This window comes from Bufo bufo, chromosome 5 (genome assembly GCF_905171765.1).
Source record: "Bufo bufo chromosome 5, aBufBuf1.1, whole genome shotgun sequence".
NCBI lineage: Eukaryota > Metazoa > Chordata > Amphibia > Anura > Bufonidae > Bufo > Bufo bufo.
In genome coordinates this window covers 177,149,935-177,173,400 of record NC_053393.1, presented here as the reverse complement: position 1 = coordinate 177,173,400, position 23,466 = coordinate 177,149,935, and the positions used below count along the sequence as shown (strand labels likewise).

At 43.4% G+C, this 23,466-nt stretch overlaps 1 protein-coding gene across 3 annotated transcripts in view; it reads left to right on the top strand.

Moving 5' to 3' along the window:
- Positions 1-23,466, top strand: part of MPPE1 (metallophosphoesterase 1) — a 141,391-nt gene that overhangs the window by 77,324 nt on the left and 40,601 nt on the right. For all 3 annotated transcript variants that reach the window (XM_040433538.1, XM_040433537.1, XM_040433539.1), the window contains exons 6-7: positions 384-492; positions 17,815-17,889. In XM_040433538.1, coding sequence (XP_040289472.1) covers positions 384-492; positions 17,815-17,889 — 184 coding nt within the window. The remainder of the gene's footprint in view (positions 1-383; positions 493-17,814; positions 17,890-23,466) is intronic.

Below are 23,466 nucleotides of genomic sequence, written 5' to 3'. Positions count from 1 at the left end.
TTCCATGCTGCTTGTGTATGTTTTGTCCTTATGCAGAGGTAGAATAAATCAACCCTAGATGCTGTCGGGGACGATGAGGAAAGATAACATTCTCTCAATATGCCTCATGTGCCATAAGATGCCTTGTAAGATATTGCATTTAACAAAGTAGCATTTTCATTGTTTCCACTATGGAATATGATGTGTAATATGGAACAGTACTGAATGTCCTATGGTTCATGTCTTGTTACATTTCTTTTAATATTAATTTGGAATTACTTAGTTCTGTGTGGTTTGGGAGCAGTAAACAGATTTTCTTCAAGCTTGCCAGTGGACTTTTGTGCAGGTTGTGGAAAACTCATTTTATCACTGTGTAACCAGTTACTATGTTTTCTTTATTCCAGTTTTGTGCTGGTAAATAGCGTAGCTCTTGAGGGCGATGACTGTGTAATCTGTAAAGCAGCCGAAGATCAAATCCTTGGGGTTTCTCGTCAGCTCAATTGCTCCCGAATGGTAAGATTTTCCTGAAAGTGTGGTTGTAGTAAAACTGTCCTTGCAGTAATGTGAGACATCAAACATGTCATCCTAATACTGAGTTGCCAATGGCTGTTGCCACTTGTGAATTTCCTATGATTAAGGCCTCATGCACACGACCGCTTTTCGGGTCCGCATCCGAGCCGCAGTTTTTGCTGCTCGGGTGTGATGTAGAAATATTAATAGTTGTAATCTGCTCGCATCAAACTTTGTGTAAGGAAAGGCAAATCCCTTTTCCCTCAGCTGCAGTCAGAGGCAGACACAGGTGTTACCATCTTGCTTGAATTCTGAGCAACTCCCCCTTCCCCCTGCCCAGTCTGTCTCTTTTATTTACTAACAAAAGGTGTAAAAGGGGCTGGCCCAAAACAAGGATACAGGAAATGATGACATAGGAAGATGAGAACATAGCCAGCTCACAAACACATGTATCCTATAACCACTGGAGCAAACTTTATCTAGCCTTGCTCAGTGATCAATGCTAGATAAAGTTACTATGATCCTCATGCATGTTTATTTACAGGACAACGTCATTATCTCCAGCGGCTGATAAGGCGCACTAGAGAGAACAAACGCACGTTCCTTTCATATATTGTTCTCTTAACAAATGCATCCACGCCAAACCAATAAATCCGCGTCTTGCGCGGGGGCTCTAGCTGGCGTCCATACATCAGTCAACAAAACACTGCTCTGCTGAACACATCAGTCTCCCCGGCCCACAGCCCAGTGCTTAGAACATGGACCATTCGCCGACTGAGACCTCTGCACCCAGCAGCTGTGACAGGACATACACGGGAAGATATCCACTCCAATGGTTTACCCTGACACTGAGAGACATGATGACCATACACAATATATTAAATACACATCCTAATAAAATTTCCACAACAGTCCCTCCTCTTTGTCATATGCTCCCCAGTGTCCCTCGACGAATCTCGATCTTCTTCTTTGAAAAAAACAGTCTTGTCTACGAAAAGTCCTGACTCCATAAAACAAAACATGATGGAAAACAGAAAGTAAATCTTGACACGTAGCTTAAAACAAATCTTGACTCAGAGATTCTTTTCTTCGGGAGCTGACTCAGGAGGTGGTGTTTCGCGCTGGTCGCCGGCTGGTTTGGAATCCTCTGCATCTGCTCCATGGTTTGGTCTTCAGGGCATCTTGTCTGTTCGGGCTTCGGTAACTCAGTCGATTAGACATTAGGAACATCTCACTCCGGCGTATAGAAGGAATGGAAACAAAAAACATAAGTACATGTCCTATTTCCTTTCGCCCGGATCCAATGGAAAACCAGTGAGCCCCAAGACCTCCCAAAGCTTTAAAAAGGATCCCGACCCTCACTAGTCATAGCTCCGCCTCTGCCCTGCTCCTGTCAGTATGGGCCTGACCCTTGTCAATGGTGTCTGCTAGCCAGGCATAACCGTATACCTTCCTCACAACTGGAGGATACCACAAACTTATGACCACATCTACGGGCAGCCTAGCTGCCCGGACACCCATACAGGATTAACAAGCGAGGAGCAGGAGCCAGAGCTATTATTAAACCTATAGCTGATATTACCCTCTAGGAATGTATAACCCGTGCTATCAACAAATGTCTCCTTCTAACAAATAAACAAAAGCAGGGGCGTACATAGAAATCATTGGGCCCCATAGCAAGAATCTTAATGGGGCCCCACTAACTCCGTCCACTGGCCCATCCCACCACCTGCCCTGGCTTCTCTCCTGCCATACCCCCAGCAGTTGCAGCCGTGTAGACATTAGGAGCTACTTTCACACTTGCGTTTCTATTTTCCGGTATTGAGATCCGTCATAGGGTCTCAATACCGGGAAAAAACCCGCTTTTGATTGTCCCCATTCATTGTCTGAGGGCACTGTCCACTATAAGCAGCACACAGGCACAGCTCATTGGGGGTGCTATGGTGGTGCTGGCATAATAGTATACCAGTGCCACCATAGCGCCCCTTGCCTTATGAACTGTCAGAACCTCCTAATGCATACCTCAGCTGCGGCAGAACATATAAAGCTTCGTTCACATCTGTGTTGGGGCCTCATTCGTGGATCAGGTCATAAATGCTGGACACAATTTTATAGCCTGGAAGATGGAAACCTGACAGATCTAATCATAGTCAGCGGGATCCGTCAGGTGTTGTCGTCCATGAAGTGCCAGATCCGGAACTGCAGTGATTTTCGTTGTTGTGCTCCTATGACGGCAGAACAGCGACCGTCACCAGCACAGAAGTGAAGAAGTAATACACACCTCAGCTGCTGCAGAACATTATAATAGTGACAAGGGAACTACAAGTCTCATCATCACCAGATTATTATTGGAAATTAGGGAGCAACACAGGGAGAGGTGAAAGTGGAGAGAACTACAATTTCCAGCATGTCCAGGCTGTTATGATCAGATACAAGTAGATATTACACAGAGTATAAGGCCGGGTTCATATCACCGTTTAGTTTTCAGTTCTTCTGATCCGTCAGATAAACAGAAAAATAAAGGAAAAAAAATGATCCTGTATTTCAAGCATCAGTTCTGCACATTTGGCATCCGTTTATGCCATTTCTGTCGGAGATCCGTTATTTTAGACAGAAAAAAGTCCTGCATGCAAAACGGAAAACTAAACTGTGATGAGAATCCAGCCTAAGAAAAGAGAACTACAACTCTCAGAATGTCCAGATTATAGGACATCATCTAGTTGTACCAGGTAAGAGCTTTAAAAAGAAATAACTATAACCCCCAGTATGGCCAGACTTATTATGGGTCATCAGTATACATTCCAAAGAGGGGGTATAAGAGGAGAGAACTACAACTCCCAGCATTACCAGCCTGTACTAGGGCATACGTTTAAATTACATTGAGAAACATATAATACGACAAAACTACAACTCCCAGCTTTTCTAGGATGTTATGTTATCCCAGAACACCACTAACCTCTCCTTCAGGCACCACATAGAAGCTCCGCCCCCTCACAGTGATATGCCACAGGTCTTTCACCAGTCCTCTGCATTGGTCACATGATGATGACATCACCAAAGGTCCTTTAGACTTCTGCTGCTCTGCTATTCATTGGCTTCCTGCACTGGTCACATGGTTGATGACATCACCAAAGGTCCTTTAGACTTCTGCTGCTCTGCTATTCATTGGCTTCCTGCACTGGTCACATGGTTGATGACATCACCAAAGGTCCTTTAGACTTCTGCTGCTCTGCTATTCATTGGCTTCCTGCACTGGTCACATGGTTGATGACATCACCAAAGGTCCTTCTCCACCTCTTACTTTCTCAGGTAGCCATACAAGTGTAATTAGTGGGCGGGGCCTATCCTCCACTGCGGGCCCCCTTCCCCCAGGGGCCCCATAGCAGCTGCGTGGTCTGCCTCTATTGGAGGTACGCCACTGAACAAAAGTGATACTCTTCATTCTTTGACTTGGCGTCATCAGCAGCACCTGGAATGGCCCAAGATATCTCGTCTCTAGTCCCGTCCTCGGATGTTTCTTTAGCACGACTCAATCACCTGGTTGACTACAATGAACACTAGTTATTGAGTCTGGGTCCGGGAGAAACTCCCGAACCCGGTGGTGGACATCGGGTGATAACCCGTGGGACTGCCTGGGGGCATACCTGATGGAATAAAAGGGTTGCAGCAGAACATTCAGGCCATGGATCGGCCGTGATTTTTACCTTCTTTGCAAAAATCAGACCCAAGTACCATCAAAGAAAAGGCAGTCGTGATGGTTCTCAACGTAATTCCCTTTTAGGTTAGAAATTGATTGACATTTGAGAGGTTAGAATGGTTAGTAAAAAGTTTGAAGATCGTTGTTTTCTGCACCACTTTCCCCCCTTCTCATCGTTCTTAAAACCAGGACGAAGAGAAGCTGGATTAAACATGGTGCATCGTCTCAAGGTTAGATGGAGAGATGAGGGAGGGATGATAGAGAAAGAGAAAAGCGACCCTGTCAGTAGTGGAGGTGGAAGTGACAGTTAGGGACTCACTTACCTCAGGTACTGGTTTCAGTAGGCCCGGGTTTAGTGGATCCGGCCTGTTTCAGCAAAGTCAGCCCAAATAGAGCCTCCTCTGCTTCCTGCATCGGATCCCTAAACTCAGTTTACCCCTCAGGCCAGGCGTACATCACTCGGTTCTTCCGGATTAAAACTAGGTTCTGTACGTCCTGCTTAATTACCATGATTGACATTTGCAGCCACAATTGCGCTACCTAACTACTCCATTCTTTAAGGGGCTTTGTGGCCTTCACCCCATAACTAGATCTCATGTACTGAGCAGCCGTCTGACCCCACGAGGGGAACTATGTTCCCCCCCCCCCCCCCCCGAAAATGGATCTGCCACAACCCATCCTTGGTTAACCAAGCCTTACCAGTGTTGCCTGTGTCCAGGGACACGCTTTTGACCGTACATGGAGGGTACCGCCCGGCTCATTCTTAAGGTACGTCTGTCCGACACCGACTTTTACACAGCCTATGTCGGACAGCAAGAAATCTCTTGCACTGAGGGCGGCCTATTGCTACTCTCAATGCTATTTCCACTCCCACAGGGCATTTAAGCCAGAGCTCCTTTTGCTGGATTCCCAGTATGCCTCCTAAAGGGCTATACACACAGCTGAGCTACGCCTGTGTTTGGCCAGCAACGGCTAACCAATAAATGAGACCCGTTTTTCTCCAGCTCAATGTGGCTCCTCTAGTCAATCTCCTGCTGATAAAGTAAAAATAAATATGGGGTTAACCTCTGGTTGTTAAAGAGAGAAGAGTCCTGGAGTGTAGAACCGTCACTTGGAAACGAGTAATAGAAGGAAAAAAAGTATGCTAAGATTGAATATAGAACTGCAGAAAAATGTAAATATAAATTAATCAAAGACAAAAATAACTGAAAATAAAACCGAAAAAGATGACCTGTAAAAAGGAAAGAAAAAAACAACATAGAAAACTTCAGTTACAGAAAGTCTTGCTATATACATTGAGATTCAGTAAAAAGTAAAATTTAACTTAAAAACCGAAACTCAAATACAAAAACCTTAGGAACACATACAACTGTATAGGACTGAATTAACAAATCAATGTCTTAGAGGGTTCACCTGAAACCGTACAGGAGAATTTCTACCCACCCAGTCATTGAAATGTTAATTTGCCCAGCCCCAAACCAGCTTCAGATTCATTTTACCAGAGAAGCAGGATTTAACATTACAAGGTCCCAAAACCGTTTTTTCCTAGGGAAAAGGAAAAATCTATTTAAATTAGGTCTTAGATAAAGACCGTAATTTAAAATTTTCACATTTTAACCGTTCATATTGGGATTTAAAATCTGCTTCATTGATCAAAGACCTTGGCTGTCCCTGGGTTCTCTGCCTTTGCAAAGAAGCATGTCTGGGACCATTACCCCACCTTGCTGAATAAACCACTTCACTTCTAGGTGTGGTTCTGGGGTACTTAACATACCTGTGTCTGTTGCCCTTAGCAATGTCACAATATCGTGCAATGTGCCCGTATTCCCTGCATGCAAAACAACGAATAGCTTGTCTCCCTGCACAATACCTTGTCTGGGCACATGGTGTTTTGACTTGGTGCACAACATTAACCATCCTAGCATGACTAGATCCCACACTACTATCTGTATTGAGTCCACTTACCACGGACTCATCTGAGGAATCTTTTGGCCTTGTGTTAATACTTCCAACTTCAGGGTCAGACACATTGTCCATCTCCATCCCTGAGTCGGTTCCACTATCTGAACCACAATCCTCAGACTTATCCATGCTTATAGCCCATACATTTCCTCTAATCCCAGACACATTACTCTCTAACGTTTTTTTCAATGCCTCTGGCAATTCCCTTACAGCACCCTGTGCATGCGTCAGGCTTTCAGATAAACATTCATTTTCCTTGCACAGCTCAGTATTACACCTCACGGTACATTCATAATTAGTGCTAGCTTCAGCTGCCTGCTGGACAAGAGTTCTCAATTTAACAATTTCCACTTTTAAATCTTCCACTTCTCCTTCCAAACTCAGCTTCAGCCTTCAAGACTCCTGATATTTATCTGCTATCCACCCAGCAGCAAAAATCAGAGCATACTTGCCTTTCCTTTTGCGCCATTTTTTGGTACCGATCAGGTTTGCTACACAATTCTGAGCCTGCAGCCATGGATCAGTAGATCCCTGCATAGCTTGAAGAATGGTCGCCGTGTCCTTCAACTTTGCAACTTCTTTAAAAATACTTTCCATTGCACAGCTACAGAAACAGTACAATAGTTGCTACAAAAAACAAAACACTAGTACCAATTTCTAGGAGTTGTCCCAATACTTTCAGGGAGTCTATATGGGGTGATGAGGGGTGATCAGGGGTTAATAAGGGGTTAATAAGTGACAGGGGGGGGTGTAGTGTAGTGGTGTTTGGTGCTACTTATTACTGAGCTGCCTGTGTCCTCTGGTGGTCGATCCAAGCAAAAGGGACCACCAGAGGACCAGGTAGCAGGTATATTAGACGCTGTTATCAAAACAGCGTCTAATATACCTGTTAGGGGTTAAAAAAATCGCATCTCCAGCCTGCCAGCGAACGATCGCCGCTGGCAGGCTGGAGATCCACTCGCTTACCTTCCGATCCTGTGAACGCGCGCGCCTGTGTGCGCGCGTTCACAGGAAATCTCGCGAGATGACGCGTATATGCGTGACTCTGCCTGCAGCTGCCGCCTTCGGAACGCGATCCTGCGTTAGGCGGTCCGGAGGCGGTTAAATACACATCCTAATAAAATTTCCACAACAGGTGCGGCCCCCTTCACTTCAAAGGGGCCGCAAAAGATGCGGACAGCACTCCGTGTTCTGTCTGCATCTGTTGCTCCGTTCCGAGGCCCCACAAAAAAATATATAGCATGTCCTATTCTTGTGCGTTTTGCGGACAAGAATAGGCATGTCTACAATGGGCCGCCCGTTCCGTTCCACAAATTGCGGACCGCAAAAACGGGCACGGTTGTGTGCATGTAGCCTAAAGCAGGAAGATGATGTCCATGATACAAAAATTGTGGGTATCATAATGGAGGAAATAGAGTAAAGAAACTGTGAAAAGATTGGCTCTAGATATCTTGGTGCGACCATGCATTACTTGGTTGGTCATTGCCACTCCTGTGCCTTCCCCTGGCAATATGATTGATGGTGACTAAAATTCAGACTCCTTGTGGTCAGCTCACGATCAATAAAGCCTTCCATACACTTCAGACAGAAATTATAGAGCACCAAAGAACAGATGGTAGGCAATAATGGTGAACACACCAGAAATCAATACTAATAATTGCAACCTTTATTATATCACAAATACATACCATGTATGAAAAACACCATAAAAACATTTCAAATTAACACACTCCCTATCCCCCAGAAACAAAGCCAATACAGATATCAGGTCAGCACAAGGATATACATGAGGCAAACTTGATAGAGTAAAATACGTTATAGGCAAATGCTAAAATGTGCAGCATAAACCTGTAATACAATAAGCCCATTAGTGCAACCTGAACCAGGGGAGGGAGTAAACACCCTACGCGTATCGCCAGCAACCTGGCTTCATCAGGGGTGTGTGACTACTGAGCAATGGGATCCTTTTATACGTGATAATTACATAAACCAATTAAGGAGAGAAAGATCACAGAATTAGAAGTATATTTACTCAACTTGGCGGCCAGTACCCTTGCAAACATAACCAATACCATATGCATTGGGGTCGCAGTGTTGCAGATCGCTGTGTGCATGCAAATAGTACATCACGGCTAGGGGCAGACATAGGATGTACCAAGTACTATTGGCCCATGGAGAAAGCTTAAGCGTGCAGGTGCCCACTGTGTTACATGGATATGTTGTGCCGTAAACGGTCATGAGCCTGCATCCACAATCAGCTGGCAGGAGTTAAAAGAAGGCCAGTACACACTCATGAGCCGCGTGACTCACTGTGCCTGCTCCCACTACCATCACAAAGTTGCAGAGTTAAATAAGATGTGCAGGCGCCAGAAAAAAGAATGCTATACATCAGGGAGCAGGCAGGTAAAGCTAAAGTATGAGGAAGCGACAGCGAAATGCGCGTCGGGGTCAGGGCTATCTGGTCTGTATATACTGGGCAGCTATCTCTCCCATGCTTATCCCTATCTAATGCACTTTACTATGATCTATTGAGCTTTTATCTCTTTGGTACTTGTCAGGGGTAAATTGGATTTACTGTATTGACATACCACTGATAGTCTGTTATCATTCTTGTGTCTGTATTGCCACACATATACACTCACCTAAAGAATTATTAGGAACACCATACTAATACGGTGTTGGACCCCCTTTTGCCTTCAGAACTGCCTTAATTCTATGTGGCATTGATTCAACAAGGTGCTGATAGCATTCTTTAGAAATGCAGTTGATGGAGATTTGAGGGATGCACATCCAGGGCACGAAGCTCCACCACATCCCAAAGATGCTCTATTGGGTTGAGATCTGGTGACTGTGGGGGCCATTTTAGTACAGTGAACTCATTGTCATATTCAAGAAACCAATTTGAAATGATTCGAGCTTTGTGACATGGTGCATTATCCTGCTGGAAGTAGCCATCAGAGGATGGATACATGTTCTCATTCTGTTTACGCCAAATTCGGACTCTACCATTTGAATGTCTCAACAGAAATCGAGACTCATCAGACCAGGCAACATTTTTCCAGTCTTCAACAGTCCAATTTTGGTGAGCTCGTGCAAATTGTAGCCTCTTTTTCCTATTTGTAGTGGAGATGAGTGGTACCCGGTGGGGTCTTCTGCTGTTGTAGCCCATCCGCCTCAAGGTTGTGCGTGTTGTGGCTTCACAAATGCTTTGCTGCATACCTTGGTTGTAACGAGGGGTTATTTCAGTCAACGTTGCTCTTCTATCAGCTTGAATCAGTCGGCCCATTCTCCTCTGACCTCTAGCATCCACAAGGCATTTTCGCCCACAGGACTGCCGCATACTGGATGTTTTTCCCTTTTCACACCATTCTTTGTGAACCCTAGAAATGGTTGTGCGTGAAAATCCCAGTAACTGAGCAGATTGTGAAATACTCAGATCGGCCCGTCTGGCACCAACAACCATGCCACGCTCAAAATTGCTTAAATCACCTTTCTTTCCCATTCTGACATTCAGTTTGGAGTTCAGGAGATTATCTTGACCAGGACCACCCCCCTAAATGCATTGAAGCAACTGCCATGTGATTGGTTGACTAGATAATTGCATTAATGAGAAATAGAACAGGTGTTCCTAATAATTCTTTAGGTGAGTGTATATGTCTTTTTTTTATATGTTGTTTTTGTAACAACAAAGATTTTGGATCTTATATTCTTTACGGCTGTGTTGTATATTTATAGGTCTTTTTTCGGCTTCAATCTCAAGTTCAAAGTATGTAAATCAAATTAAGTGCCAAGCCAACCACATGAATAGAGCCTGGCAGTAACACTCAAAAGAGATTTGTCATCAGCAGTTTGCCAGGTGAAGGGGATGCATCGCGCCTACATGAAACAACAACCATAAATTGCTCAGTGTATAGAAAAAAGGACTACTAGTCTGCCTATGGCAAACCATAAAATTACAACTCTAATGATCATATGTGTTCAGAAAATAATAATTAAAAAGTGCCCTAGTACACAATATTTAAAAGTGAAACACCTAAAAGCTTATGAAAGGATATAGAATAGCATAACCACAACACTTATCTCATTGAGACATGATTAAGAGGCTATACAGCAAATGCAAACGATATGATAGACACATAAGCGAATACCATAGGAAACCTACCAAAAATTCTCACAAAGTGCCAGAATCTGAGAACACCACACCTTTTTGTGCTAGTTAACCAAATAGGTTGCTGTAGCACATACTCCATATAAAGGAAGGACAAATAATGTATTATATGATGGTCTATAGTACCGGCCACCAAACCTCTAGGTAAGGCTACTTTCACACTTGCGTTCGGAGCGGATCCGTCTGGTGTCTGTACAGACGGATCCGCTCCTATCATGCAAACGCTTGCATCCGTTCAGAACGGATCCGTCTGCACTGGCCACCAATGAGTTAAATACAGGGGAGGGAGGGGGGGCCGCACTGGCCACCAATAAGTTAAATACAGGGGGGGGAGGGAGGGGGAGGGGGGGGGGCCGGCCGCACTGGCCACCAATGAGTTAAATACAGGGAAGGGAGGGTGGGGGGGTCTGCCCCCTGCTGCCTGGCAGCACCTGCCAGGCAGCAGGGGGCAGTCATGTACACAGTTCTTTTAGTATATTCTAACTTGAAGCGTCCCCATCACCATGGGAACGCCTCTGTGTTAGAATATACTGTCGGATCTGAGTTTCACGATCTAACTCAAATCCCATGGTATATTCTAACATAGAGGCGTTCCCATGGTGATGGGGACGCTTCAAGTTAAAATATACCATCGGATTGGAGAAAACTCTGATCTGATGGTATATTAATAGGGACTCCTGACTTTACATAGAAAGTCAATGGGGGACTGATCCATTTGAAATTGCACCATATTGTGTCAACGTCAAACGGATCCGTCCCCATTGACTTGCATTGTAAGTCTGGACGGATCAGTTTGGCTCCGCACGGCCAGGCGGACACCAAAACGCTGCAAGCTGCGTTCGGGTGTCCGCCTGCTGAGCGGAACAGAGGCCAAACGGTGCCAAACTGATGCATTCTGAGCGGAGCCGCATCCACTCAGAATGCATTGGGGCTGTAAGGATCCGTTCGGGGCCGCTTGTGTGAGCCTTCAAACGGAACTCACAAGCGGAACCCCGAACGCAAGTGTGAAAGTAGCCTAAGTCTAAAAAGAAGTGAAAGAAAAAGGCATCAGAAATGGCTACTAGTCTGCCTATGGTAAGCCATAAAATTACAACTAAAAGGGTCATGTGTTCAAAAAATAATAATAACTTCCCTAGTTCACAATATATAACAATATACCAACAAAAGAGAACCGGTACTAAATGATACCCAATAAAATTAAATCTTTATTATGACATAAAAACATACAAACAAATACACATTTGCAGAGACCATACAGAGTGCCTACAGGGGCAGTCCACAATAACATCACTACCAACTGTTAGTAAATCACCTAATGAGCCCACAATCTCAGTGTGGGAACACTGTGTATACACTGCGTGCAGAATTATTAGGCAAATGAGTATTTTGACCACATCATCCTCTTTATGCATGTTGTCTTACTCCAAGCTGTATAGGCTCGAAAGCCTACTACCAATTAAGCATATTAGGTGATGTGCATCTCTGTAATGAGAAGGGGTGTGGTCTAATGACATCAACACCCTATATTAGGTGTGCATAATTTTTCCTTTGGCAAAATGGGTCAAAAGAAGGACTTGACAGGCTCAGAAAAGTCAAAAGAAGTGAGATATCTTGCAGAGGGATGCAGCACTCTTAAAATTGCAAAGCTTCTGAAGCGTGATCATCGAACAATCAAGCGTTTCATTCAAAATAGTCAACAGGGTCGCAAGAAGCGTGTGGAAAAACCAAGGCGCAAAATAACTGCCCATGAACTGAGAAAAGTCAAGCGTGCAGCTGCCAAGATGCCACTTGCCACCAGTTTGGCCATATTTCAGAGCTGCAACATCACTGGAGTGCCTAAAAGCACAAGGTGTGCAATACTCAGAGACATGGCCAAGGTAAGAAAGGCTGAAAGACGACCACCACTGAACAAGACACACAAGCTGAAACGTCAAGACTGGGCCAAGAAATATCTCAAGACTGATTTTTCAAAGGTTTTATGGACTGATGAAATGAGAGTGAGTCTTGATGGGCCAGATGGATGGGCCCGTGGCTGGATTGGTAAAGGGCAGAGAGCTCCAGTCCGACTCAGACGCCAGCAAGGTGGAGGTGGAGTACTGGTTTGGGCTGGTATCATCAAAGATGAGCTTGTGGGGCCTTTTCGGGTTGAGGATGGAGTCAATCTCAACTCCCAGTCCTACTGCCAGTTTCTGAAAGACACCTTCTTCAAGCAGTGGTACAGGAAGAAGTCTGCATCCTTCAAGAAAAACATGATTTTCATGCAGGACAATGCTCCATCACACGCGTCCAAGTACTCCACAGCGTGGCTGGCAAGAAAGGGTATAAAAGAAGAAAATCTAATGACATGGCCTCCTTGTTCACCTGATCTGAACCCCATTGAGAACCTGTGGTCCATCATCAAATGTGAGATTTACAAGGAGGGAAAACAGTACACCTCTCTGAACAGTGTCTGGGAGGCTGTGGTTGCTGCTGCACGCAATGTTGATGGTGAACAGATCAAAACACTGACAGAATCCATGGATGGCAGGCTTTTGAGTGTCCTTGCAAAGAAATGTGGCTATATTGGTCACTGATTTGTTTTTGTTTTGTTTTTGAATGTCAGAAATGTATATTTGTGAATGTTGAGATGTTATATTGGTTTCACTGGTAAAAATAAATAATTTAAATGGGTATATATTTGTTTTTTGTTACGTTGCCTAATAATTATGCACAGTAATAGTCACCTGCACACACAGATATCCCCCTAAAATAGCTAAAACTAAAAACAAACTAAAAACTACTTCCAAAAATATTCAGCTTTGATATTAATGAGTTTTTTGGGTTCATTGAGAACATGGTTGTTGTTCAATAATAAAATTAATCCTCAAAAATACAACTTGCCTAATAATTCTGCACTCCCTGTAATGTGTCTAGACCAGCATATAATATAAAAGCTGCCTCTAGCTATAAACACAGCTACCTCTAGCTATAGATACATCTGGCATGGATATACAGAGGGCATGGATGACATCTATATGATCTGACCTGTGCAGTATAAACAATTCGGCATATCACAATGATGCTACAGTGTACGCATCGAAGCGGTCAGAATCTCCTTCTTACCCGATATCCAGTGGTATGTGTGTGTGGGCTGTCTCTGTCTGACGTAGTCCTCGACGCACGTTTCGCTAATGCTTCATCACTTCCCTAGTTCACAATATATAACAATAGTGAGACACCTAAAAACTTATGCCACTATGATTTAAAAAGATATAGAATAACATAACCATAACCCTTATTGATTCTATGATCATAGTATACTATGATTTAATAAAATATAAGCAGTTTTCATGATTGCAACATTAATATACTGATTCTTATCTCATTTAGACATGATTGAGAGGCTATACAGCAAATACAGACTATATGATAGACACATAAGTGAGTACAATAGTGAAGCTACCAAAAATTCGCACAAAGTGCCAAATGCAGAATGTGGGAAGAACCAGAACCTTTTGGCGAAACGCCGTGTCTTTTTGTGCCAGCAAACCAAATAGGTTTCTGTAGCAGGGGAGAACATATAATAAATTACCGTGTATGATGGTCTATAGTACCGGCCACCAAACCCCTATGTATCAAGAGGTGAAGGAAAAGGGCACCTGAAATAGCCAAAAAACTAAAAGAGATGGGGAAGAATAGTTCCTACAACTGAGCAATAGGAGTCAAGTCCAAATCACCAATTCCTTTGCTATACATTGTGAGATACCAGAGATCAAGAGAAGATTCAGGATGGTATGTCATCATTAAGGGCAGGATGTCACGAACAACACTGTTATCACATTGGGTAAGTATTCTGATGTCCCTTCTGATAAGAGAAGATCGGGGAAGACTCCCCTCTGCCAGAATCGAGTAGCTAATCCAAACCATCAAAGTGGAGAAATTAATCGTCAGTGAGCTATTCCGGTTGTTGTCATTCAATTCTTTGATTAAACGTTCACAATCCTCTCTTGAACTTGTCCGAATAAGTAAAATATCATCAATGTAACAATACCGTCATAGAACTGATTGAAACTGGAGGGAGAAATAAACAACAGTTTTTTTTCCGCCACCCCAAAAATAGGTTTGCTTAAGAGGGCACGCATCGCCCCCCCCCCCCATCATGGTACCAGATATTTGCTAGTAGTAATCCGAGATGTCAAAGACAAAATAATTCTGTTTAAGAACAAAATCAAGCGGGTCAAGGAGAAAGGTATCATGTGAACGATCTGAAGCCACATGTGAGTCAAGAAAATACGAGATCACTCAGATCCCATCAGCCTGGGCAATGTTGGTATACAATGACTCCACATCAAGGGTGACAAGGATCATATTATCCAGGATATTGATGTCAATGATACGTTCCATCAAATGCATCGAGTCAAGTAGGTATGAATCAAGTTGCATGACAAAAGGTTGTAGATAAAAATCTAAATAAATAATGCCTTTTCGGACAGTCCTCCTATGCCCGCCATGATAGGTCTGCCCAGCAGGCCTTCTGCCAAATTGTGGATGACCTTTGGGAGCGTGTAGAACGTTGGTATTACTGGCTCAGATACCTCTAGGAACTTTTTTCTTTTGTTGTTATGACGCCATAACGGTGTGCTGACTCCATTAGACGATCCAATTTGGTCTTGAAGGTGGAAGTGGGATCTGAGGGTAAAATTTGGTAGAAACGCATGTTGGTTAGTTGATGTTTCGCCTCCATCACCTACTGTGAACATGGCCACAGTACCACATTACTGACTTTGTCCGTTTCTTTAATAACAAAATCCTGGTTGGTACTAAGGCACTTTATGGCTGCCTGTTGTTCCCTAGAAAGATTATTATGTCTGTTTTGGGTCAATGTGCATAGCTCGTATATCTTCAAAGAAAATTTGCACAGCTGGACACAATTTAATGGCTGGTGTCATCTGGGAGGGCATGCGAGGATTGAACTTTTGCTTACCCTCTTGGATCTCATTATCCCTTTAATAGGTCCATTAGGTTCTGGAAGACTTGTCGATTAATGCCCGAAAGGCCATCCATAGCCGACGGTTGATGGTAAAGAAAACGAAAAACTAATTGTGTACAAAAAAGATAAAGGTCCTTAACAAGGGTAACTTTTTATCCAGGCTTTGCATAGGTGAAAACATAAGCCCCTTTTGTAGCACCTGTCCATCTATACATCCGTTAATACTTACGTGGATAAATTAATAATCTGTAACTCCTGCTCACTCTGGTGTATTGGCCTGTCCTGCACATTGTCCCCTATTTTCTGAACACATATGATCCTTAGAGTTGTCATTTTATGGTTTGCCATAGGCAGACTAGTAGACTTTTTTAAAATCAAATATACACTAACCAATTTTTGGTTGTTGTTTCATGTAGGCGTAATGCAGCCCCTTTACCTGACAACTGCTGATGACAAATCTCTTTTGAGTGTTACTGCCAAGCTCTATTCATGTGGTTGGGTTAGCACTTCAATTGATTTACGGTACATACTTTAACTTTACCTGCCAACGCATGCGTGTCTAATTCAGCGCCGGACCTTATACAACAGTCTTATGGTCTTTGTGAAGTGTAACATGGGCTCTTATTTTAGCGCATCCACCCTGATGTATAGCATATATTCTTTCTGGCGCATATCATATAGCGCCGCGACTTTGTGATGGTAATGGACACAGGTGCTGTGAGTCATGCGGCTCACATGTGCATACTGGCCTCCTTTTAACTCCTAGCAGCTGATTGTGGATGTAAGCGCATGACTGTTTAGGGCACAATATATCCATGTGACGCAGCGGGCGCCTGCGCTTTCTCTATTGGGCTATAGTACTTGATACATCTTATGTCCGCTCCTAGCCGTGACGTACTATATGCATGCGCACGGCAATCCGCAACATGCTGGGGAACCATGCTGCGAACCCAGTGCATATGGTATTGGTTATGTCAGCCAGGGTACTGGACACCAAGTCGGGTAAATATACTTCTAATTCTTTTCATGTGATCTTTCTCTCCTTAATTGGTTTATGTAATTATCATGTATAAAAGGGTCCCATTGCTTAGTATTCACACACCCCTGATGAAACCAGGTTGCTGGCGATACGCGTAGGGTGTTTTCTCCCTCCCCTGGTTCAGGTAGCACTGTTGGGCTTATTGTATTACAGGTTACTGCACATTTTTACATTTGCTTATAACGTATTTTACTCTATCAAGTTTGCCTCATGTATATCCTTGTGCTGACCTGATATCTGTATTGGCTTTGTTTCTGGGAGATAGGGAGTGGGTGGCTACGTATCATAGCAACCCCATTGTGTGTTTCATTTCAAATGTTTTTATGGTGTTTGTTAGACATGGTATGAATTTGTGATATAAAGGTTGTAATTATGAGTATTGATTTTTGGTGTGCTCAACCTTATTGCCTACCTTCTTTGGTGCTCTATGATTATCATTAGGTATGGCAGTGTAGCACCCATTTGTTGCTTTTATGTATCTTGGGTTGTGCACCCACTTGTTGTCATCATTCAGACAGAAATCGGATGCATTTTGGCTGACCAACAAGTGAGTCCGTTTTTTAACTGGTCCTTGAGGACATTGGGAAATGATTGGGTAGTCATCCTATCCATATACAATTTCGACTGACAACGGACAGAATTTTCCAGTGTGGCCAATTACAGTACTTTGTCAGCAGACAAGAATCTGTTGTCCCTACTTTTTCAAAAGCTAGCCTGCTGAAATAGTCAATTTTGGCCAACTTTAATCTCATGTATGGCAAGTTTAAGAGTGTTCTTCTGGTTACTTACTAAAAAAGACAGTTTTAATAACATTTTTAAAACTAATATGAAGATCTCAGAGCTTATTAATAATAGGAACAGGAGCCAGAAAGACTTTTGGCATGATTGACAAATCTCATGGATTTAGGCTAGTTTCACAACCGCAGTAAAGGTATCCGGCAGAGGAACAGGAATTCACCGGATCTGGCCAAGCTGGATATTACTGTTCATCTCCAGGTCCCGTTGACTATAATGGGATCCAGCCAGTTTCTGGCATGAGCGCTGGCTTTCGGTCAGTCAAGAACCAGTGCGAATAACGATTGATCCTATAGTCAAGGAGTCCAGAGGTGCAGGACCCTCTCTGGCTGTGCCGGGTACAATGAACTTCGGCAGCCTAACGGATACCTTTAGTAGACTAATATTTAGACAGTGGAAACGTGCAGAAGACATTCTAAAGATGCACCAAATTTATCACAGTGGCCGATGCTGGATGACAAATTTTGCACATCTTTATACTGTACTGTCCAGTCTAAGTTATACCACATGTTAGTTGGCTTACTTTGTGCCAGAATTTTGCACCAGGGCGCACTGTGGCAACTTAAGACATGCTGCCTTACTGGAAAGCCATGTTCCATGAAGGACGATTCAAAACTACTTTGTAATTTTGATGCAAAGCAAGTATGCCAGTTGTGCATGAATTCCGCCAAATTGTGCCACTGTTTTCTTTATAGAAAAATCATCCAGACTTTATGAAAAAATGCAGAAGTGTCCACCTGCTGCCTCCATCCACTCCAATCCTATTGCAGGTAAGTAGGAAATTTTTATTTATTTTTTTAAGATCATTTATGTAAAAAGAAATTTTTCCTTTTTACACTATTCACTCAGGTTTTGAAAAATGGGCATGGTTAGCTATATTTGGGTTTTACTCTATATTTATTAATGAGACTTTTTAAAAAGTCACAAAAAAAGTAGGAGGGTGGAGTAGGAAAACTGGAGTAACATTTCAGTGCCCCGTCCCATATCTCCTCAGTGAGCAAGAGGTTGTAAATCAAAGAGATAGTGTGTTTAGGCACTGAGTAGGCAATGCATAGTTTTTCAAAGCTAGAAAGAGGCGTACAAAGCTGTGGTCCAGGTGCCAGGGAGGTAAGGATATTGCAGAGTTGGAAATAGCGAAACCAGCTACACGGAGAGCAATGGATTATATTTGAGAGGTCTCAAAGGGGACAAAGACCAGAAGTGGTACAAAAGATGCCAGACTCTTGTTAAGTTCCCTGAGGAGGGCTGAAAAGTCAATGTATTTTTGAGGCCTCGAGGTAGATCAGGATAATCTATTATAACATAGTGGGAAACTTGCACCAGGACTTCCTCAGACATATGTGCGTGGTGAGATCTGCAACTCCTGACCATAGACATAGAAGGTGCTAACCAGAAAACCTCAGAAGCCAGGGATGGTGATATTTCATGTTCAATCGCCACCCATAGTTTTGAGGTTCGATTATGTATAAGATCAAGGACACAGTTGGAAATCGCAACTTTATAACTGAATAGGAAATTGGGTAGGCCCGCTCCCCAGAAAGCTTTTGGCGTGTCGGCAAACTATAGCTCAACCTCACATCAGAACCCTTCCATATAAAGTAAGATGCCATTCTCTTTGGCAGGTAAAAAATACTGTACCTGTGGGTTCTTGCATGGAACTGTGTGAAAGAGGTAATAAGTCTGTGTAAGATGTCCATCTTGAGGGCATTGATTTTGCCAAACCAGAAATATGAAGCGAGGACCATTTCTGAAGACTAGATTAAATGGATCTCAATAGGGGGCTTATAATTAGATTCAAAAAGTTGAGAAGGGTTCGCAGTTAAGTGAACGCCCATATATCTAATGGACTCACTTGCCCTTTTAAAGGAGAAGGATCCTCTGAGATGTGTAACTTCCCGAGACGGGAGAGTGATATTTAAAGGGGTTGTCCAGGTTCAGAGCTGAACCCAGACATATATCCCTGTTTTCACCCAGGCAGCACCCCAAATATGAGCATTGGAACATTTCATTCTCAGATGCTCTCCTTTGCCCTGTACTGAATCGCGCAGGTCAAAGGCTTTTTTTAGGAGATCCGGTGATATACCAGGACTGCTTGGCGGAGGCTTCTGCCCAGCAGTGAGCCTTGTGAAGTCACCGGCATTAATGGCCGGGCTTTAGTGCTGCCCTAGCCTGTAAAACGGCTAGGACAGCGCTAAAGCCTGCCCATCAGAGCCGGTGACGTCACCAGCAACACTGCTAGGTGAAAGCCTATGCCTAGCAGTGTAAAAACAAACAAAAAAGCAATCCAGCGCAGGGCAAGGGAGAGAATCGGAACATGAAATGCTCTGATACTCAAATTAGGGGGGCTGCCTGGGTGAAAACGGGGGTATGTCCGGGTTCAGCTCTGAACCTGGAAACCCCTTTAATTGTTCTGATTTCTATACATTCACCTTAAAGTTACAGAGACACCAAAGGTCTCAAATTCCTGAAGGACGAGGGTCATCCTATTCTGGGGGCAGAGAGTGTTCGCAAACAATGATAGTTTATGTTCAGTTGGTCAGATTTGAAGTCCCTTAATAGACTGGTTTTCTCTAAGGGCATTAGCTAGGGATTCCATGACTAAGATATATAAGAAGGGGAGAGGGGGCATCCTTGTCGGGTGCCGTTGTGGATGGAGAAGGGGTTAGATAGTGAACCATTAACTCGAACCTGTGCTGGTATATAATGCTAAAATCCTTTCCATCATCTTGGTCCCCAGGCCCAGATAGGAGAGGATTTCTGTTAGAAACTTCCAAATGACCTGATCAAAGGCCTTTTCTGCATGAGAAGAGAGAAGACACATGGGTATCTTCAGTTTTCGGGGACAGGATATTAGACCTATGGACCTCAAAGTTGTTGTCCCACACTTGCTCTCTATGAATACATGTGTGGATGCAGCCGCAGGGCAAAGAGTTTGGCATAATGTTTTAAATCTACATTAAGTAGAGAAATGGGTCGGTAATTGACGCATAAAGAAGGATCTTTACCAGGTTTGGTTATAACGGTAATGAATTAAGAATTAAAGGCTTGTAAAATGGTGGTGGCTGGTATGTCACTTAACACCTTGTAAAATCGGGGGCTCAAGTCCCGGTCTTAAGGTTTTTAATGATGTGTAGGAGTTCAGGTGAGGTGAAATCTTCACCTAGACAAGTAGATGAAGTTGTGAATATGGGTTCAGGGCCAAACTCAGCTAGATATTGTTGGATGTCCTCTGAAGTTGCCGCTCCCAACCTTCTAGGTGGTAAAGGTTGGCGTAATACGTCTTGAATTCAGATACAATCTTAGAAGGGGCATGTATGAGTCTTCGTGATGATGTATTGTGACAACACATATAATTAAAGTATCTGTGGATGTAGCGCCCTCGCTAACCACCTTCTGCTTTTATCCCCATACTTATACCCCGTTTGATCCTGTTCTGTAAGGATACAAACTTTTAAATGTTAAGGATTTGCTGACGTAGGGAGGAGAATGTCCACTTTGATCTGGTCTGATGGAAAGGACTTATTCAGGGTCTCTTTAGCGGCTAAGTCTGAGAGAAGGGAGGTGAATTTGTGAGCACGCTCCTTTTTCAATCCAGCTCCGTAAGAGATAGATAAAGCAATGAGGATGCACTTGAGAGCTTCCCATTTCAAGGGAGCCGCTGTTTTGTCATGTTGATGGTAGTGGGTGAAGTCTAAAATAGATTTGCGTATATCTGCTAGGCAAACTGAGTAGTTTGGGAGGTTGTCATTCAGCCTCCATGTATGCAAGCATGGGGGTTGGCTATTGGAGCAAAGTATACCATAGACTGGGCAATGGTCTGACCATAGGAAAGTATAATGGAGCAGCAGGGATCAGAATGTAAGAGTTTATGGGAAATAAAAAGATGGTCTAGCCTACCATAACTGTTAAGGGCCTGTGAATGGAAACTAAAATCCCTGACACTCTCAACTAATTTGAGCGTGGCAAGTGCAGTCTTGAAAAAATGTAGAGAGACAGAGGAGTCAACATTGGGTTCCATCACAAAATTGAAGTCTCTTCCAGCGATGATGGAGGAACCATCTGCGAACCTAGCAAATTTTCTGAGGACTGCAGATCCAAATGCTATCTGGCCCTGGTTAGGAAAGTAAACATGCGCAACAGAAAGAATAGCTTGAGCAACCGAAATCTTGAGTATATCAATATCTGACGACAAGACAGTATGTATGTTGTACGTTTTTGTGAAAAGCAATAGAGCTGCTACCCGCTTTTTTTGTCAGGGTGAAGCTCATAAAACCAAGAAGAGTAATATTTACTGTAATATTTAGGAATAGAAGTCGCCCTAAAATGTGTTTCTTGAAACATAGCTATCATAACTCTTTTCTTATGGAATCGGTATAGTATCTCGCTACGCTTCTCCTGTTTAAGACCTCTAGCATTGTATTTGAAACGAAAAGGTAGCCATTATGGTGGGTATACAGAAAGTGGCATTAGCAGCATTGCATGGTCAATTACACAGGGAAGGAACATAATGAGGAAAAATGGAGGGTAGGGGTGGACACTGACACCGTGAAATAGTTTGTATACAAGGAAAAAGGGAAAATTCTGCCAAGTGCAATACATATCATTGACCGTAGTCACAGACAAACACGTGCTTTAGTCCCTAAGTGGGTAAAGGAGAGGACAAAGGCTAAATGGCAGCCGTACTGATCTCCGGCAACAATACGTAATAAGTACAAAATACAAGAGGGCATAGTAGTACACAAACAAAACTCATGACAGATGCATATAGAACACTGGGTGTTCCCTTTGAATGGACAGCGAAAAATCAAAAAGAGAATAATCGAAAAAAGGGGTGTTAGTCTAATGCACGACAGTGCTATACGCTAGCTCCACAAATTATCTTATCTAGGCATAATAGAACAGATGTCTTCATTTCCTTCATTAGGAAGGAAATGAAGACAATACAAGGCTGTCTATAAAAATACTTATTCTGCTTCTGGACGCGTTCTCCTCTATGCTCTCTGGGGCTTGGACGTAGAAGTGTGCCAGCTGTTATGTCGAGTTGTTGCAAAGACCGGACAAGGTCTTGGCCAATCTGGAAGGTCAAGAGTTGGAAGATTGAAGGTGTCCAGTAGTTTTTGCAGGTTTCTCAGAGATCAATGTTTTCTCTTTTTTTTTTTTTTTTTTTTTTAAATGGGTAGCCCCATCTATAGATGATAATGTGGTCCTGGAGAACTGCTAGGGGAGGCTTCAAGGCCTTGCACAGTTGTATTTCAAGCAAAATAAGAAGTTCCTTGTTTTCAAGGAGGTTTGCCCCTGCCTCTCTGGAATCTTTGAGGTTTGCCTCTTTGTCATTGAAAAAATGAATTCTGCGAACGACGTTGTGTGGATGGGATGGATCGCCTGATTTAGGACAGCGTGTACTATGGATCTGGTCAATCTCAATGGGGTGGTCAGTATCCCGATTCAGCAACTTGCCGAAGAAGTCATGGGCCCACGTTTCTAAGTCTGAATGAGACGCAGATTCTGGTAGTCCCTGGATGTGGAGGTTATTCCTCTAGTTTCTGTTCTTAATATCGTCAAGATGGACGAGAATGTCCTTGATTTGCATAGTGTCATAGTTTATGGCTATATGGTGTGAGTCCAGAACAGTAAGCACCTGCTCCTGTAAATCCTCCATTTAAGCTACCCTCTGACCAACATGTTTAATTTCCTGGTGCAATGTCTATATGAGATCTCCAAGCAGAGAAATAGAGTCCAGCTCAGACTTTGTAGGCAGGGCCTTAAGATGAGCCTTCCAGTGCCAGCCATCACTATGTTCATTGAGGCCTGGTGGCTGTGCTGACCTGAGGATCATGACGGGGGAATCTCCTTGCTGGGAACATGAGCCTCTGGACGTGGGTGCATACCGGGAAAAGCAGGACCAGGGCTAGCAACTGCCGCATAAGAATGTGGGGAAGATCCAGCAGTCCTGGTTGCCTTATTTTCAGGAGTCTCGCAGGAGAGTGACGGCGGGCTCTGAGCTGGTGTAGACTGTGTTGCATCACTCACCTATTGTGGGGATGGCTGGTTGGGAAGGTGAGCTGTCACAGTACTTGATTAATTAGACTAGGTGTATTGGTATTAGGCCTCATGCACAAAAAAAATATGGATGACATCCGTGTACATTCCATATTTTGCGAAACGGAACAGCTGGCCCCTAATAGAACAGTTCTATCAGTGTCCGTAATGCGGACAATAGGACGTTCTATTTTTTTGTGGAACGGAAATACGGACATATGGAAACGGAATGCACACAGAGTACCTTCCGTTTTTTTTTTTGCGGATCCATTATAAAAATGAATGGTTCCGTATAAGGTCTGCAAAAA